At 36.3% G+C, this 17994-nt stretch overlaps 2 protein-coding genes across 7 annotated transcripts in view; one reads left to right on the top strand and one right to left on the bottom strand.

Annotated features, from left to right (window-relative positions):
• Nucleotides 1-4981, bottom strand: part of SRSF11 (serine and arginine rich splicing factor 11) — a 53121-nt gene extending 48140 nt beyond the window's left edge. Inside the window, exon 1 of one of the 2 annotated variants that reach the window (XM_032870092.1) lies at nt 4914-4981. The gene's annotated coding sequence lies outside the window, so the exon portion shown is untranslated. The remainder of the gene's footprint in view (nt 1-4913) is intronic. The other variant, XM_032870095.1, reaches the window with a different exon arrangement.
• Nucleotides 4982-5130: 149 nt separating this feature from the next.
• Nucleotides 5131-17994, top strand: part of LRRC40 (leucine rich repeat containing 40) — a 55356-nt gene continuing 42492 nt past the window's right edge. For all 5 annotated transcript variants that reach the window (XR_004384115.1, XM_032870089.1, XM_032870088.1 and 2 more), the window contains exon 1: nt 5131-5314. Coding sequence is in view for 4 of the 5 variants with exons in the window: in XM_032870089.1 (XP_032725980.1) it covers nt 5164-5314 (151 nt within the window). In the remaining variant the exon portion in view is untranslated. The remainder of the gene's footprint in view (nt 5315-17994) is intronic.

Raw genomic sequence — 17994 nt, 5'->3', positions numbered from 1 at the left:
AACAAGGAGAAAGGCGCCTAGAATAGGCAGGAAGCGACAGAGGCACTGGTGTAAGGGGTGCGAGACGAACGAACAAGTGAGGAATTCGAAAGGGCGGGTGGGGATGAACGCTCCTGATCGGCTAGTCCGAAGGGATGGATAATGGCCTTCGGAGGGCTAAAGGTAAGGGCTAGGCGAGCTCCGTCCTCGGACAGCCGGAGTAGGAATTCTTCTCCTTCGTCTGCCAGGGTGAATCTGAAAGTAAAACAGGTTAGGAGACACGGATAGTTTGAGCAAGAGTTTCCTCCAACCTGGAAGGGCAAACGTTAGGGAACCAGCAATGTTTAGAACGTTAAGAGACCTAACATTATAATCTTATAGTTCACTTAGTCCTATGTTACTAAATCCGGTTTAGTCCGAATGTAGCTTTTCAATACCAGTTTCTTTCTCCCCTCCCATTGTGCACAAAGTCGCAGACAAAGGGAGGGGGATCTCTCAGATGCTGTCCTGCTCGAGTCCCTCGCAGGACCTTAGGAGCATCTTAGCTAAGGTCTGTCCGTATAAACCCCAGACCAGGCTACTCCGTGGAGTAGATGACCGTTATGCCATATGACGCCCTGCGAGACTCAGGGTGCAGCCCACTCAGACTCTGTAGTGGAAGTGGTGGAGCCGTACAGATACACTCATACAGTCAGGCACACTCCAGATTCAAACAGGTTGGACATCCTCCCCTTTAATAGAATACAAGCTTTACATCTACTGTTGTAACTTAGGTAACTGGCACAAGGGACACGGAACACATAATTAACAACACAACATGGAGATGTACTACACTTTTGATGGCCCCCGAGGTGGGACTCGAACCCATGATCCCTGAGAGGCCCCTGCTGGGCAACGAGGGATGTCTCCCTCGGCCCACTGGCAGCCCTATAGTGCGTCCGCCAGGGCTTGTTTGCCAGTCCTCGATCTGGGACTCGAACCCAGACACAAAACACAGAAAGGACCCGATCTGGGACTCAAACCCAGATACAAAACACAGAAAGGACAGAGCGCAAAAACAGGACACAGGAACAAGGCACACAAAAAGGCAGAACACAGGGACAAAGCCAGCTTTCTTACCCATCGGTTTCCAGCGACCCGCTGACTAGTTGTCTGGTGGGCTTGAAGAGGGAGGGGTATCCCGGACGAGCCCCCAAATGCAATGCCGGATGAGAAATACGCCCACCTTAAAAGACCACCAGAGACTTGAGTCAAAGCCAAGCGGCAAGGGTCGTTTATTGCAGGTTGGAACCCGGACCTCCGTGCACTCGTTGCCAGTGACGCTAAGAGGTCTCGAGCTGGGTAGGGCCAGGGTTTTTATAGACAGGTATAAACAAGTTTTGGGGGGGGGCTGAGCCGATTGGTTGACATTTTGAACATTTGAATAAGGCATATTTGGCGTTAGCTGATTGGTTTAGGGTGCCCGCGCTAAAGCAACCAAACAGAAGCAGAACTGGCTGGTTAGCCTGCGCGCAAAAAGCAAGCGTTGGTACAGAAGCAAAACTAGCTGGTTAGCTTTCCGTTTCCCGATTCCCTAGATAGAATATGTTTTCAGTCTAGAGGTTCTTTTGGTCTCTCAGAAACTAAAAGACATGTAACAAATACCTGAAAAGTTGAATATTTAAAACATGAAGAGCCCCGTCCGGCATAATTTTGCTCTCGATTTTAATCACTTAAAACAACTTATTGATATAAGGACAAACATAGAGAAAACTTTGAATAGTAAGTATATGACAATGTAAAAATTTCAACTCAAAAAAACATTAATAAACAAGGTTAGGTTCAACAATGCCAATCAATAATGACAGTGTTAAAAAATGAATGTTCTCTCAATAAATAACTACCATAAAATAGCAGTTCCCACTGATTAGGCAACATTTTGAAAGATAAACATAATACTAATTCAAAATAGGCTACATCTACATTTAAGTTACACAAAACGAAACTTCTAGAAATGTCTGCAAAGCAAATTCACTTTGCTATTAGTTGATAACATTTTTAAAATAAATGTGCTTAAAAATTTTGCACAAGTTAATGCCAGTTTTCTTTACTACAGTTTCTCAATTTGCCTATATAAATCTATCCTAACTGTATTTTTCAGTTTTGAAAAAAATGTAACATGTAGCAATGTTCTTTTTTTTTTTAAAGATTTTATTAAATTTTTTTTTTTTTTTTTGACAGAAAGGGAGATCACAAGGAGGCAGAGAGGCAGGCAGACAGAGAGGAAGGGAAGCAGGCTCCTTGCTGAGCAGAGAGCCAGATGTGGGGCTCGATCCCAGGACCCTGGGATCATGACCTGAGCTGAAGGCAGAGGCTTAACCCACTGAGCCACCCAGGTACCCCACATAGCAACGTTCTTAAGAGTAATATGGACATGTTTGAAAATAGAGGTAAGCCACTCTATCTTACTTTGACAATAGTTTTTCCGTTATGAAACCGAACAGCTTTTTTTGGCTGATGTAATTCTTAGGCTCATATATTTTTTGTTTTTTTTCGCTTTCTTTTTTTATTTGGCAAAGAAGATAGACCAGGGAAACCTTTCACTTTAACAAAATGAATATAATAAATTGTAGCTAGGCAAATTCTGTTACAAAAGGTAGTTACACAATAGACTCCAGTCACTGCACAGAAGTCATCCATTTCATGTTATTTCAAAAATCCATTTTTTAAAAACATTTTATTTATTTATTTGACAGACAGAGATCACAAGTAGGTAGAGAGGCAGGCACAGAGAGAGAGAGAGAGAGGCGGGGGAAGCAGGCTTCCTGCTGAGCAGAGAGCCCTATGTGGGGTTCGATCCCAGGACCCTGAGATCATGACCTGAGCTGAAGGCAGAGGCTTAAACCATGGAGCCACCCAGGCGCCCCTCAAAAATCCATTTTTTAAAAAGCAAATATTTTTGCTATGCTCAACTTAAAAAAGGGTTGGGTTTTTTGTTTGCAATGCATTCTTCCTAAAGTAATAAAATTGATACAAAGTGTTAAGTCCCATAAATATAAATATATATATAACTATACTCTCTCATTAAAGAAGCTCAATTCAAGTTGCTTAATCTGTATTTGCTACACAGGTATATACAATGTACTATGGATATATACTAGTAAAATTTTTTATATATGTCAGTGTGTATCTATCGAAGTTTACCACAAGTATAGTCACTTGGATTTTCAGAATTCCTTTGCCATTAAACAGAATTATGCTCCACTTACACAAAATGCAGCAATGTTTACTAAAATTACATGCCAATACAAAATATTTATCTTCAAGTAGAAGCACAATAAATGAAAATATACCTTGCACGTTATTTTAAAAAATATTGAACTAAAAAAAGAATCTATGATTGGAGAGAGGTGGCTACTGTAAACTTTTATACTTGAGCAATTCCTCCTCCAAAGGTAGGCTGTTGAGTCCTACAAAAGAGGAAAAGTTTTTTCTCTAAAAAAAACAAAAAAGACCCTCTTTTTAAACATAGCTGAAGTGTCCCTTAAAATGGTTTTAGGAATAAGGCATTGAAAATGATGAAGTAAGAGCCACTAGGTAAATCATGATTAACAAGACTTTGGAGACCTAGGTTCATATTCTTGCCTAAACCACTTACAGAAAATTGTGACCTTCATTCAGCAAGTTCCTTAATCCCTTTCAGCCTCAATTTTTTCACCTGCAAAATTGGTTATTGTGCTGAATAAGAGATAGCTAAGGAGGTATTATCAGCACGGAGCTTGTCACTTACGGCTGTCACTTACAGCTCAGGAAGGTGGCAATAATCATTACTGTCAAGATAAACTTGGGGTGGGAAGGAGGCCTATTAGTGGCCTTGCAAAAACTAGGGTCCTTGCATTAAAACCCACTCTTCTTGCTCGGTAGTGTAACTACTGGTACTTTTCTGCTATTCATTTTTAGTGTAAAGAACTCTAAAGAACCAAGAAGTAAAAACGAGAGGGGGTTAAAAACTGAATTTTACAGGTATAAAGAACCTGGATTCAGGCAAAACTCTGCTGAGTTTGTCAGTGGGCTATCATCCTATCCTACTGATCCCCAAGTTAATGGAAGATTAGGAGGATATTTCCCGGTATATGCCTTCTGAAACAGAATCACTTCAACACAGTACTGAAGATGATGAGTTCCTAATTATTTGTTGAATGAATCAATACAGGTGTACATTTCAGACAGAAACTAACTATCCAGGAAAACCGACATACTGAACAAAATTTTCATTTTCTATCCTGGAGCCCCTTTCCTCACGAAGCACTCAATATTTAAAGCTCTATCTTCACTTATTAAAACAGAACAAGACAAAAAAACCAAATGAGATAGGAATTACCCCAAATTCACGAAAAAGAAGTAAGCTTTAAAAACGGCCGAATAAACTCCTAAAGTTAGTCACATGGCTGGTCAGATACAGAAGCAGCTGGAATTCGAACTCACATTTGGGCTTCAAAGTCCAAGCTGTTTTCGCTACACTAAAGTTTGCATCTCCACTTGTCTCTGTAAACTCTAGTGGCGAGAACAATCATCATTAAGCTTTCTTTCTCTGCCAGCCCTTCCATTTCACACTACCTCCTATGCTGGGCTATAAACTAAATACAACAGCAGGCAAGGCGAACTAATTCTAGGAGTCCGGGTGTACGCGCGAAGAACCGAAATCTGTTTTGTTACACCGGACGAAGGTCCCGGCGCCACCTCCAGAAGCGACAAACACACACTAGGGTCCAGAGAAGCTTCAGACCGCGCCCAGGTCTCAAGTTTTAGTCAAGGCCCACGTTCTGGCCAAGCGAGGAGAGAAGGTTACCCTTCCTTGACACCCTGGTCAAGGCGGGAGCGCAGAAGGTTGGAGTTGCAATAACTACAAACAATAAACCCTGAGAGCCCCTCTTCAGCCCGTTAAACGCACTTACTTGAGCGAAGTAATTGCAAGACACAGGGCCGGCACCGGCAACGGGAAAGGCTCCTCTACCCTCCACCCCGGGCACTGGCAGTGACGACATCCGGGCCGCGCCGCCAAGAGCGAAGGCCCCGCTCAAGGCCACGAGCACAGCGCACGGCGCGCGCTCACGGCAGGGGCGGGATAGCGGGGCGGGGTAGCATGCCGGCGCCACCTTTAAACGTCACGTACGGCGCTCTGCTTCTGGACTCAAAGGTTTGAACATGTCGCGCCTGAGGGGAGTGGCGGAGAGGAATACCCGAGCGGGTTTTAGAGCTGAGAGGAGAGAGGTCGATGCTTCAGTACCTCAAGGGCTGTTAAAGGCAGCGAGGAAGAGCGGCCAGTTAAACCTGTCGGGTCGGAATCTCAGTGAAGGTAAGGTCCAGAGGTACGACCAGATTGCGCTATTAGAAAGCACTTGCCCCTGGCAGGCTCCCTTTCCTTGGCCTGCTTCTGACATCTTTGCCACAGTCTCCTAGCCAGGACCCTCGGGCTCTAATTGAGGCACCCATCATATTCCCACTAGTTAGGTCAGGCCCGTTCAGTTCCTACTTTTCCTCGAGGAATAATGAGCATATTTCCTAGATTGAGGATCTAGATAGATGCCATACAAAATAAATTTCGGACCATCTTCAGAAACCTAGTAAAGATCAACAAGCACCTGTGTACCATGAATGAATAGTAGCCAGATGCACTTGTGATTGTCTCTTGTGTAAGGGAAGGAGTGGGAAGAGAGAATATAGCATTCTTCCTGTAATGTTTTTCTCTACTTAAATTCAGGTTTGAGGGGCGGCTGGATGGCTCAGTGGGTTAAAGCCTCTGCCTTTGGCTCAGGTCATGATCTCATGGTCCTGGGATTGAGCCCCGCATCGGGGAGCCTGCTTGCCTCCCCCTCTCTCTCTCTGCCCGCCTCTCTGCCTACTTGTGATCTCTGTGTGTCAAATAAATAAATAAAATCATAAAAAAAAATTCAGGTTTTAGGCTATCTGGGATTGAGACCTTCCATTTTCTTTTTAATGATTGCTTTTTTATTGTGTCATGTATAGAGTGGACCAAGCAAATACTTTCAGAACAAATCAAAGGGTATATGACATTAAATCTCTGCTCTATTTGGAAAAGCTTTTAATCAATGGAAACATAACTATCTTAAAGCTACAGCTGTACATACACATTTGGTTTTCCCAGAGCCTGGAACATTTTCCTTGCTACCTGACTAGGGCTTTTTGCTTCCTGTAGGACTCTGCTCGAAGGTCACACCTCAGACAGGTCCTTCCTAACTTGCCCTAATCAATAAATATCATTGCTAACACTATGGTTGGTTGGTTTTTGTTTTTACCTGTTTAATTTTTTAATAACATTTCACTATTAGAATTTATATTATGCATTTGTTTATTGTCTTACCTGCTCTCCCACTAGAATGTTGGTTTCATGAAATCAAGGAGCTTTCTGTTACCCATTGTTGTATCACTAACAACCAAAACAGTTCTTGGTTCGTAATAGATTCTTATTCAATGTTTGTGGAAGGAGTAAGTGAGTGAATGAATCTTTCCAAATACTAAGTGCTGTACTAGAATGTACTTTTTATTGGACCCAGATGATTTTGTCTGTTAAAATTTTAAGGGAGCAAATGAATTTTAACTCTTCACTCCATGAACACTCCCATGTTCACTCTTCACTCAATGGAGTGAAGGGCTATTTAGGTTATCATTGTATAAACAGTGCCTACCACAATACCTGGCACATATTAGGTACTCAAAAAATTATGTTGAATGAGTGGATGTATAGTATTTCATAGAGGAGAAAACTATAAATGGGAGAAGCACATGGAATTTGTAGCTTATAAATCAAAAAGAAGTCTTTGTTACCATAATGTAGAAGATGTTTATCTAGCTATAGCCTTCAACAGCCCTTGTCATTCAACCTTGACACCCAAACCACTGTAATTCTGAACCATGTATAGCCCCTTATGGAGCCATGCTCCTTATCTGCATATCTTTGCTTATGTAATTTTGAGATGCTTAATTTCACTGTACCTTATTTTCTCATTTATAATATGATAGTGATAATAGGGCCTATTAAGGTTTAATTACCAAGTGCACAAAGTACTTCGTACATAAAAAGTGCACAGTAAAAATTGTTACCATTTTTATTGCTATTACTGTAAACATTGTAATAGCTTCCTAAATACTTTCCTGGATTTCTTTAAGTCTCACACTCTAAATCAGTGTCATTACCAAGAGTTATCTTTCTAAAACCTGGATCTTATTATGTCACTCACATTTAATGACTCCCCATACATCACAAGATTCAGTATAAAATTCTTAGTGCTACATACAAAAACCTTTTGAAATCTTGCCCTTCTGTATTTACAAGGCCCTCCTATTTTTTCTCAGAATCCTATACTTTAACAGCAATAACAGTAATGAAAAATTCTTTTCCCCGAACAACTAACCATTTAAAACGATGTTTAGATTGTAGAACGACAGTCTTTTTAAAATAGTTTTAGGTTTACAGAAAATTGAACAGATAGTACAGGGTTTCCATATACACCCTTTCTCCAGCTTGTGGTTTCTCCTTTATTAACACCTTACATTAACGTAGTGTACTTGTTACAATTGATGAGCTAATACTGATACATTAGTATTAATTAAAGTCCATAGTTCACATTACTGTTCACTCATTGTATTGTACAGTTCTGTGAGTTTTGAGAAATGCATAATGTCCTGTATCCACCATTATGGTGTTATATAGAATAATTTTACTGCCCTAAAAATCCTCTGAACTCTACCTATTCATTGTGGCAAGACTGGCAGCCACCAATCTTTCTGCTCCTTTAGTTTCGCCTTTCCCCAAATACCATATAATTGGAATCACACAATATGTAACTTTTTTGACTGGCTTTTTTCACTAAGTATGCATTTAAGCTTCCTCCATGTCTTTTTGTGGCTTGATAACTCATTTCTTTTTTATCACTGAATATTCTATGGTTTGGATGTACCATTTTATCCATTTACTTTTTGAAGGACATCTTTGTTTTTTCTAGTTATTGGCACTTATGAATAAAGCTGCTCTTGGTGCTCAGGTTTTTGTGTGGGTGTATTTTTCAATTTTCAACTAATTAGGAGTACCATTGCTAGATCACATGGTAAGGCTACACTTAGCTTTATAGGAAATTGCCAGACTGTCTTCCAGAGTGAGTGTACCATTTTGCACTCTCAATAGCAATGAATGAAAGTTCCTGTTGTTACACATCCTTGCCGATATTTGGTATTATCAAGTTTTTAGAGTTTAGCCATTCCAATAAGTATGTAGTCTTATCTTAATGTTGTTTTAGTTTCCTATTCCCTACTGACATATGATGTGGAACATCTTTTCATAAGCTTGTTTGCCATCTGTTTATTTTCTTTGGTGTGGTGCCCGTTCAGATCTTTTGTCCATTTTTGAATTGGGTTGTTTGTTTTCTTACTTTTTAGCATGGTTGTCCTTCATCTTTTTATGCTGCATATCTCTGTTCAGTAATTTAGGGTTCAATGAATAAGTGATACATAGAAGGCCAGTGGCCTGTTAGTTAGGATTTTTTAAAGTCCGTGTTATATGATGTATAGATAAAAGCTATGTAAGTGGTTATGTTTTTTGATATAAAGTAATTATAGAAAAATGATCACTATTTTATGATAAACTTTTACTAAGTTGTCCCTTTTACTGGTCTACACATTGTTATACTTCTAAAAATATACTCATTTTTAAAAAAAGTCTTCCTAGGGTGCCTGGGTGGTTCAGTTGGTTAAGCATCTGACTCTTAATTTCTGCTCAGGTCATGATCTCAGGGTCCTGAGATCAAACCCCGCATTGGGCTCCACAATGGGCGTGGAGCTTGCTTAAGATTCTCTCTCTCCCTCTGCCCTTCCCCCCGAACCCCCTCCCCGTAGCTCCAAATAAATAAATAAAAATAAAAAAGTCCTCTTGTTATTTTTATTATCTTCATATGTGCAGAAGCAGTGATCAAACATGGCTTCTTTCTGATTGCTTACAATATGTATGAGAGATCATGAGATATTTTATATGAAAGATATGAGATAATAAATATGAAAGTGTTTGAATGCTGTGGGGAGTTACAGATACTTATTTAAATTGCATTTGTTATATACCTTCTATCTATGTTTCTTCCAGATATTGTGAAGAAGCAAATTAACACTTCAATTTATAGTCACATAGGCATTTTAATGTGTTTTATTCAGATTTATTTATCAAGAATTGCACATTAAACAAATTTTTGTGTTGTACTCCAGGTCTTTCTTCCTGCCATATTTATGCAGCAATTTAAAATTGCTCATGTCCGTTATTTCTATATTGGAAAAATAGAACCTGGGTTTTAATTTTGATGTATATAACCCAAAGCAGTTAAAATTCTGTTTATTCTTTCTCTTAGATGGTGGCCTTCTTGAATTGATTCTTCTTAGTGGAAGCTCTAAGAGCAGTGAGAGATTTTATTACCCTAATAGGGTGTTAACTGTACACATTAATTTTTACCTGTAATGGAAATGAATACTCTTGACAGCTTTTAGTACCCTTTCTTTTGATAGCCCATAGTTCTTTTAGAAAATATCCATTTATCATTTTCTTCTTTATAAAAGCATTGTGTCTATTATAGGAAAAGTATAATCTATAGAAAGCATAAAAAGGGAAAATAGTCATTCAGGGTTAGTCACTGTTGATATTTTGAAGGTTTTTCTTCTAAAGTTTTTTGTGTGCATATAATTTGCCTTTTTTTTTTTTTTTTAAACAAACTTAGAATTGTGTTCTGCTGGACTACTGTTGGGACATTTTTTGGTGTCACTTGAATAATCTGATTATTCTTAATGACTTTAATATTTGGTCTTATGATTACTATAATTTACTAAAATGTTCAAAGATTGTTGGCAGTTTTTTTAAGCTATCATTCTTAAGTGTCAGTTCTGTAACTTCCTGATAAAGGTGTGCTGAAACAAAATAACTGTTAATAACCAACTTCAAAGAAGAATATCAGAAACATTATGGAAATTTTTGAATGACAGCTCCTTTTCTGAGCAAGTACACAGAAATATGTCATTGCTTGGTTTAGTATAGATACTGTAGCTTTTTCGTTGGACCAGGTAAAAGAAAGATGGAGTTGAAAAGGTGGTATTGATTGTTGCCTTGTGGTTACATGACATTGGTAGGATAGTAGTGTAGAAAATGTTTTTGGATGATACATCAAAAATTCAATGAAAGTAAAAGGTGCCAGAGTTTGGAACAAAAGAATGCTGTAAATTTTAAAGGAAACCACATGATTGAACTGACAAGAATATTGGTAAGAGGATAATTTTCTAAACCAATTAAATTTGTTTGGATATCATATTATTTGAAAGGGAAAAATGGGTATAAGGCTATCCTTATTTTGCAGAGAGCAGTTTGGTTAGTTTCCGTTTGTGGAATTAAGTAAATAGGTCTAGAGCATCTAGGCCTCAAGATGTCATGCCATCTGTTTTAAGGTACTGAGAATTTGCCTTTTTAAAAAAAGTGTGTAAAGTTTGTTATGACACAGTAAAAAGTGTAACATGAACCATGTATTTCCCAAGTTTTAAATAGCCATCCTTAAATCTGTATTAACTGCTTTCTGCTTTACTATTTAGCTTAACGCTATTTTGACTACTAGTTGTCTTAATTGAATTTAATTGTTATGAGCAGCTTATAATAATTAGCCAAAGTATCAGATTTTAATAATAATTTCAGAAAGAGGGGCGCCTGGGTGGCTCAGTGAGTTAAAGCCTCTGCCTTCGGCTCAGGTCATGATCCCGGGGTCCTGAGATCGAACCCCGCATTGGGCTCTCTGCTCAGCGGGGAGCCTGCTTCCTCTTCTCTCTCTGCCTGCTTCTCTGCCTCTTGTGATCTCTGCCTGTCAAATGAATAAATAAAATCTTAAAAAAATAGTAATTTCAGAAAGAAACTATTGAGTGGATCATCCAAACAAGCTATTCTGGAACATTCTTAGAAATGAAAACAAGAGGAAAGTGTTTTAATCTGTATACAATGACAGAATCTTGAGGTAAACATTTGGTTTTTAGTATACTGAAATCCAGGGAAATCTGCTTGTTTGGATTATGAAACAAGGAACTAGATGGTTAATTGAAAGTGCCATTCCTATTTCTTTGTCTGTTAAAATAGTTCTGAACTTCATTGTTTCAGTCTCTTGAGAAGTATATCTCAGGTTACTATCAGTGCCAAAATTTGTTTAATAAATTAGTGCAGAACTTAAACTTATGTTTATATTAATATGTTCACTCAGTTGCATTTTAATATGTTTTCTTAGGTAGGAAAGGATGGGAGCATTAGTTGAGTGAATGCCATCTGTCAATGATACTGTCACAGAAAAAGTACCGATTGAGAAGAATGGAATTATAGTTTCAATGAGTTTTATCTTCACTATAAAACTGAATATACCCTCAAAGTATAAATTTAAACTTGTTTTTCTCTTAAAGTGATTGGTAAAAAAATGTTTTCCTTTTTTATATGTTAAGCATTGTTTCGTATTGTTGGTTTTTTTTTGTTTTTGTTTTTGTTTTTTTAACAGTATCTTGCTGGACTTCAAGAGAGAACAGTTCTCTTCATACATTCTAATATAAAAATGACTCTGGTGTTCTAAAACACAAAGATATTCAAGCTGAAACTGAGTTAATGCTTTCTCTATAACTATTCGATTTTACTCTGGTGGTATGTGTGTATATGTGTATGACTGTATTTGTTTCTTATTGAACTTTAAAGATAGTCTGAAAGTGACACTGCAGTATTCTGAATAGTCAGTAGGGGATTCTTTCTTTAATGTAAAGGGGCCATTGGTTGCCACGAATAAACTACTGTGAGAAATTTGGAATATTTATCAGTGAGCTTTCCCTGATCTTTTGCATAGTGCTAGTCTTAACTGGTTGATTCTTGTAAAATCCTCATAATTGGGTAGAGGGTTTAGTGAATGGCATTTGTAGGATAAGCTGATATTAAAATATTATTCTGCACCTAGCAAAAGACTTTTTGCTACATCCTAGCATTTAAGTTACTGTGGGGCTCTCTCATTTAATCAACAAGGAAATTGGTAACCAGAGATGTTGGATTACTGGCCAGTTTGATTAGTTGCACAGTTTAAACCAAGGCTTAGTTCTCTCTTTGGTCAGTGATACATCCAGAATGTCATCACGTGTATCATAGTTTAACATATTTACAAGCTTTTAGAAGATGGAATCTACGTATATGAGTATATAGACCTTCACAGGAATAATTATGGTTTTCCACTTTAAGGAAATAGCATATACTATGGGTGATCATTATATATATGAAACTGTTCAAAACTGTCAAAAAAGATTTCTCAATTTCGTAATTTGTTGCTTCTGTAGTTTACTGGCTACACATTCTTTTATTCTTCCATGTAAAAACCATTTTAAACTTTTTAAAAAAATTTCTTCTCTGTTTCTAACCATACCCGCCTCTAAGTGTCTTCCCCAAATTAGACAAGTTCTCTGGCATCAATCCATCGGTAGTCCCTATTTCTATAATTAGCTATTATCAGTGAGTAATATGCCCCCAAAAATATGCAAAGAAGTCTTTTCCCAGGCTTTGTTAATGGCCATTCTGTTCATTGCAGAAGCCTCTAGTCATGTATGGCTATTTAAATGTTAATTAACCAAAATTAAATAAAATTAAAAATTATGTTCTTCAGTCACCTTAGCCACATTTTAAGTGTTCAATAGCTGTATGCAACTAGTGGCTACCATATTGAATAGTGCAGCATATAGGATATTTCCATCATTGCAGAAAGTTGTATCGAGTAGTACTATTTGAGACAATTATCATCTTGTGAGAAATATATGTATCTGTGTATGAAGGTGTATATATGTATGTGTATTTATGCATATATATACCTTGATATATATGTATATATACATACACATATGTGAATGAATATATGCACACATAAGATTGCCTTGATACATTACATCACGTTTATCTTATTTTGAGTTAACCTTATTGGGATATAATTTACAAACAATGTGTGCATCCATTTTAAACTGTACCATTTAGTGAGTTTTGATGTATATATATGCGTACACACACACACACACACACATTTACACATACATGAAATTGTGTAATTACTACCACAATAAAAAGTATAGAATATTTCCAACACTCAAAAAGTTCCCTTAAGCCCCTTTTTTGTCAGTCAACCCTCATTGCTAATTCTACACAATCAGTGATCTGCTTTTGTCAATACAGTTTAGTTGCTTCTAGAATTTCATTTACACGGAATTATACATTTGCAATTTTTGTCTTGTTTTAGGCTTCTCTTAGTATGTTTTCTGAGGTTCCTCCATGTAGTTTGTATCAGTATTTTTTTATTGTTGAGTAATAGTCCATTGTATGTATGTGTGTATGTGTTTGTGTGTATATATACATACACATGTATATATATACATACACACACATATACATATATGTATATGTATATATATATATACACCTCAATTTTTATCCATTCACCTGTTGATCAACATTTGATTTGCTTCTAGTTTTTGGCTGTTATGAGTAAAACTACCATGAGTTTTCAAGTACAGTCTTTGCGTAGACATATGTTATCATTCCTGGTGAGTTACATACCTGAGAATAGAATTGCTTGACATATAGTAGTAAGTATATATTTAACTTTATAAGAATTTACCAAGCTTTTTGCTCCTAGTAAACAAGAGATTTAGTTGCTCTAGATTACCAACAGTTTGTATTGTCAGTCTTTTTGATATTAGCCATTCTTGTGTTGTAGTGCCTACCTCCTTATGGTTTTATTTACATTTCCTTAATGACTCATGATGTTGAGCATCTTTTTCAACTATTCATTGGCCATTTGTATCTCTTCTACCAAGTGTTCAGATTTTTTGTCTGTTTTTAAGTTGGGCTATTTGTATTTAAGTTGTAAGACCTTTTATGTTTTGGGATAGAAGTATTCAGATATCTGTCTCTATCGATATCTAATATATTTTCGTGGTCTGAGGATTAATGATTTCTTTAGAAAAACAGAAGTTTTCAATTTTGAGGAAGTCCAACTTATCAATTATTTTTTCTTTTGGGATTTGTACTTTTTCTGTACTAAGAAATTTTATCCATCCAGGAGCTGCGAAGATTTTCTCCTCTGCTTTCTTTTAGAATTTTTATAGTTTTGTCTTTCATATTTAAGACTATCATCTATTTTAAGTTAAGGTTAGAGTGTGTCATAAGGTAAAGGTTGAAGTTCTTTTTTTATCTATATGAATTTACAGTTCCAGTGCAATTTGTTGAAGGAGACTATTTCTTATTAAATTGGCATTTCTGTTGAAAATTGGTTGACAATATATTATTGCATGGAATTTTCCTGAACTCATCTTTTCTATTGATTTATATATCCTTATACTAATACACTGTCTTGACAAGTTTTATAGTTAAGACTTTAAATCAAGTATCATTAAGTTCTGCAATTTTTTTCTACTGTTTCAAAAATTATTTTAGTTCTTTTGTGTTTGGTAATACATTTTAGAATCAGCTTGTTAATTTCTCTAGCAGCGCCATCTGAGATTTTGATTATGACTGTGCTGAATCTGTAAGTCACCTTGGGGAGAAGTGACAACTTAAATTAGTTTATAATTTGGTATATTTGTCTGCTTATCTAGACCTTCTCTAAATTTTCACAGCAGTATTTTTTATTTTCATACCGCAGGTTTTGCATTGATTTGTCAAGCTTAGCCCTGAGTATTTCATAGATGCTGTGTCTTATGAATCTTTAAGCATCTAAAAGAGTTTTTCATTTATTGATTGCTAATACCTAGAAGCACAGTTGATTTTTGTATATTAACCTTGAATTCTGTGGAATCTCTAAACCCATTCCATATAATTTTCTTATAGGTTCCTTAGGATTTTCTACATAGACGATCATGTTTTCTAATAATAGAGATGGTTTTACTTTTTCCTTTCCAATCTGAATGCCATTTATTTACTTTCCTTATTGCATTGGTCAGGACCCAGAGTAGAATTCTGAAGTTGTGATAATGGGCATCCTTGTCTTAAGAAGACACTGAGAGAAATCACCTAGTTTTTACCATTATGTATGATGTTAGTTGTAGCCTTTTCATAGAAACCTGCTATTAGGTCAAAAGAATTCCCTTCAATACTTAGTTTTTTTGAAAGTTTTTATCTTGTCAGATTTTTTTTTTTTTGCATTTCTTGAAAATCATTGGTATCTTTTTTCTGTTAATATGACGATCTCATTGATCTTTAGATGTTAAAACACTCCTGCATTCTTGATGTAATTACCACTTGGTTGTGATATATTTTTTATATGTAGGTAATTTGTTAGGAATTTTGGGTCTATAATCATTAGGGAGTTTGGCTTGTAGCTTTTTTCTTTTTCTTTCTTTTTTCTTTTTCTTTTAATGTCTTTGGTTTTGTTATTGTGGTAATGCTGGCTTTATAAAATGAGATAGAGATTGTTCTTTCCTCCATTTTCTGAAAGAGTCTATGTAGAATTAGTATCATTTCTACTCCAAATGTCTGTTAGAATTCACCAGTGAAGCCATCTGGTCCTGGAGTTTTCTTTGTTTTAAGTATGTTTTAAATATTTAAATGGGAATATTTAAAATAGCAAATTCAATTTCTTTAATAGATGCAAGGCTACTCAGATTTCATATTGTTGCGGATTTTCCCCCCATTTCAGGGAATTTGTTCATTTTATTTAAGCTATTGAGTTTATAGATGTGAAGTTGTTTATAATAGTCTCTTCCTTTTAACATCTGTAGGATCTAAGGTGATATTTCAATTTTCAAAGAACCAGGTATTGGTTTAATTGCTTTTTACCTATTCTGTTTCATTGATTTCCCCTCTTTATTTCTTTGCTTTTGTTTGCTTTGTGTTTAATTTCTTCTTTTTCTAGTTTGTGATTGTTGCTTATATCATTATAAAATGAGGTTATTTATGAAGCAAGACTGGAGTTGATAATTGTTATAGGTGGGTGGTGGATAATGGAGTGTACTTCATTATACTGTTCTTTAAATGTATGTATATATTTGACTTTTTATATAATACTTTAAATATTACATAAAGTAAATGAAGAACACTTGGGTGGCTCAGTTGGTTAAGTGTCCAAATTTTGATCTCAGGTCTTGATCTCAGGATTGTAAGTTCAAGCCCTATGTTGGCCTCCACGCCGGATGTGGAGCCAAATAAATAAATAAATAAACAACCTGACTATATCATAATTTTTGTCACATTTATATGCCTATTGACATTTATCTTTACCTGATAGTATCTGTTTTATGCATTGGTAAGCTATTTTAGGATAACTCTAAAGAATTCCTCTATAATTAGGATTTTTTGTAACTTTTAGTGGTTCTTTCTGTTTTTGGGTAGGAGAAGAAAAGTGACATAAATCTTGATGCTCTAAGCTCTTGAAGAAATTGGGATACCTCACAAACAGTAATGGGGAAACGTATTTCTGGAAAAGCAAATTGATACATGTTCAGTAACACTGTAGTATCAACAGTTATCCGTACCTTGATAGTTCCCACAAGGACAAATTTTGCTAACAGAAAAATCTGAAATAATGATAACATTGTAACATATATTTAGTGTAGTTGACGGGTAACAGATATTTTCATTATGTTGTCTGTAAATTTCTTGTGCTCCTTGCCTTCATCCCCACCAAAATTTGTTATTACATTGCTTATTAATTATAATCATCTTAATGTACCTCTATATAAGTATCAGAGAAAAATAGATGCACAAATGCTCTATGTATTTTCTTAGGAGTAGAGTTGTACATATCATATAGTTTCTTCTGCCTTTTTGTGTGTGTTTTGTATTGTTTTGTCTTGCCTCTTTTTTTATTCTGGAAATGTTTGTTGGTAACGAAACCTGGATGGCTCATTGGTAACTTATAAAAAAATTTTTCTCAAGAATAACACTGATATTTAGTCAAATACATGAACATCCCCATTTATATGGACTCTTTTGGTGTCAATAAATTCACATTCTAATCTGAGTTGATTTGTCATTTCTTATTCTTACTCAACCATCTATACCTATATACCAAAATAATAATAATAATGGTAGCAGTAGTAATAGTAATACTAGTAACAGTGGCACATTTTATGGTGCTTTTGCTCTCGAAAAAGTTGGGGAGAGTGAATTCTTTTTATTTTGCTTTGCTTTAAAAATAAACCACAATCCACAAAAAGAAAAATAAATGGGCTTATATTCTATAATATTCATAGTAGCTGGATTCATTTGTAGAATTATAAAGTGACTACCTAACCAGAGAGAAGGGGTAGGAGAGGGATCTTTTCATTCATTCTAATATGAATATAGACACCCCATTTTTTTGAAGGAGCGTAAGTCTCCTGGATTTCAGAAACTCTGCTTTGCTTCTATAAAACCATTATATCAGATTAGTAATCCTGAATTATACTTCAGTGTCCTGAACTTGAAACTTTGACAACACCTTTCCATTTAGTCTCATTCTGAAATCTTTGTCAGTGACTGCAGGATATAATCAATTGTTGCCTTGATGAAAGTTCTAATCATACTACTGTATAGTCCTACTTTTATGAAGGAATGAAGAACCCCCCCCTTTTTTTGTTAAGATTTTATTTATTTGAAAGAGTTAGAGAGAGAGCACAAGTGGGGCTGAGTAGGAGCAGGCAGAGGGAGAGGGGGAAGCAGGCTCCCCACTGAGCAGGGAGCCTGATGTGGGGCTCAGTCCCAGTACTCAGGGATCATGACCTGAGCTGAAGACAGAGGCGACTGAGCCCACCAGGTGCCCTGGAATGAAGGACTTTAAAATAGTTTTGGTGTAACACTATAGCAAGTTAATACCTTCTGGAGTTTCAAATTTTTTAGTGGTGAACTTGGACTCTCCCTGTTCAACATATATGGTCTTATTTGCTATGTTTAAGAAGTTACTGTGTTTGCTGCAGTAGAATTCACACGATGTTGTGTGATGGAGTAAGAAATAAAATTGTATGTTAGGT

The sequence above is a fragment of the Lontra canadensis genome, unplaced genomic scaffold (assembly GCF_010015895.1).
Source record: "Lontra canadensis isolate GAN:19392208 unplaced genomic scaffold, GSC_riverotter_1.0 scaffold40, whole genome shotgun sequence".
Taxonomy (NCBI): domain Eukaryota; kingdom Metazoa; phylum Chordata; class Mammalia; order Carnivora; family Mustelidae; genus Lontra; species Lontra canadensis.
The sequence above is the reverse complement of the archived record's forward strand: the minus strand, read 5'-3'. Positions and strand labels throughout refer to the sequence as shown.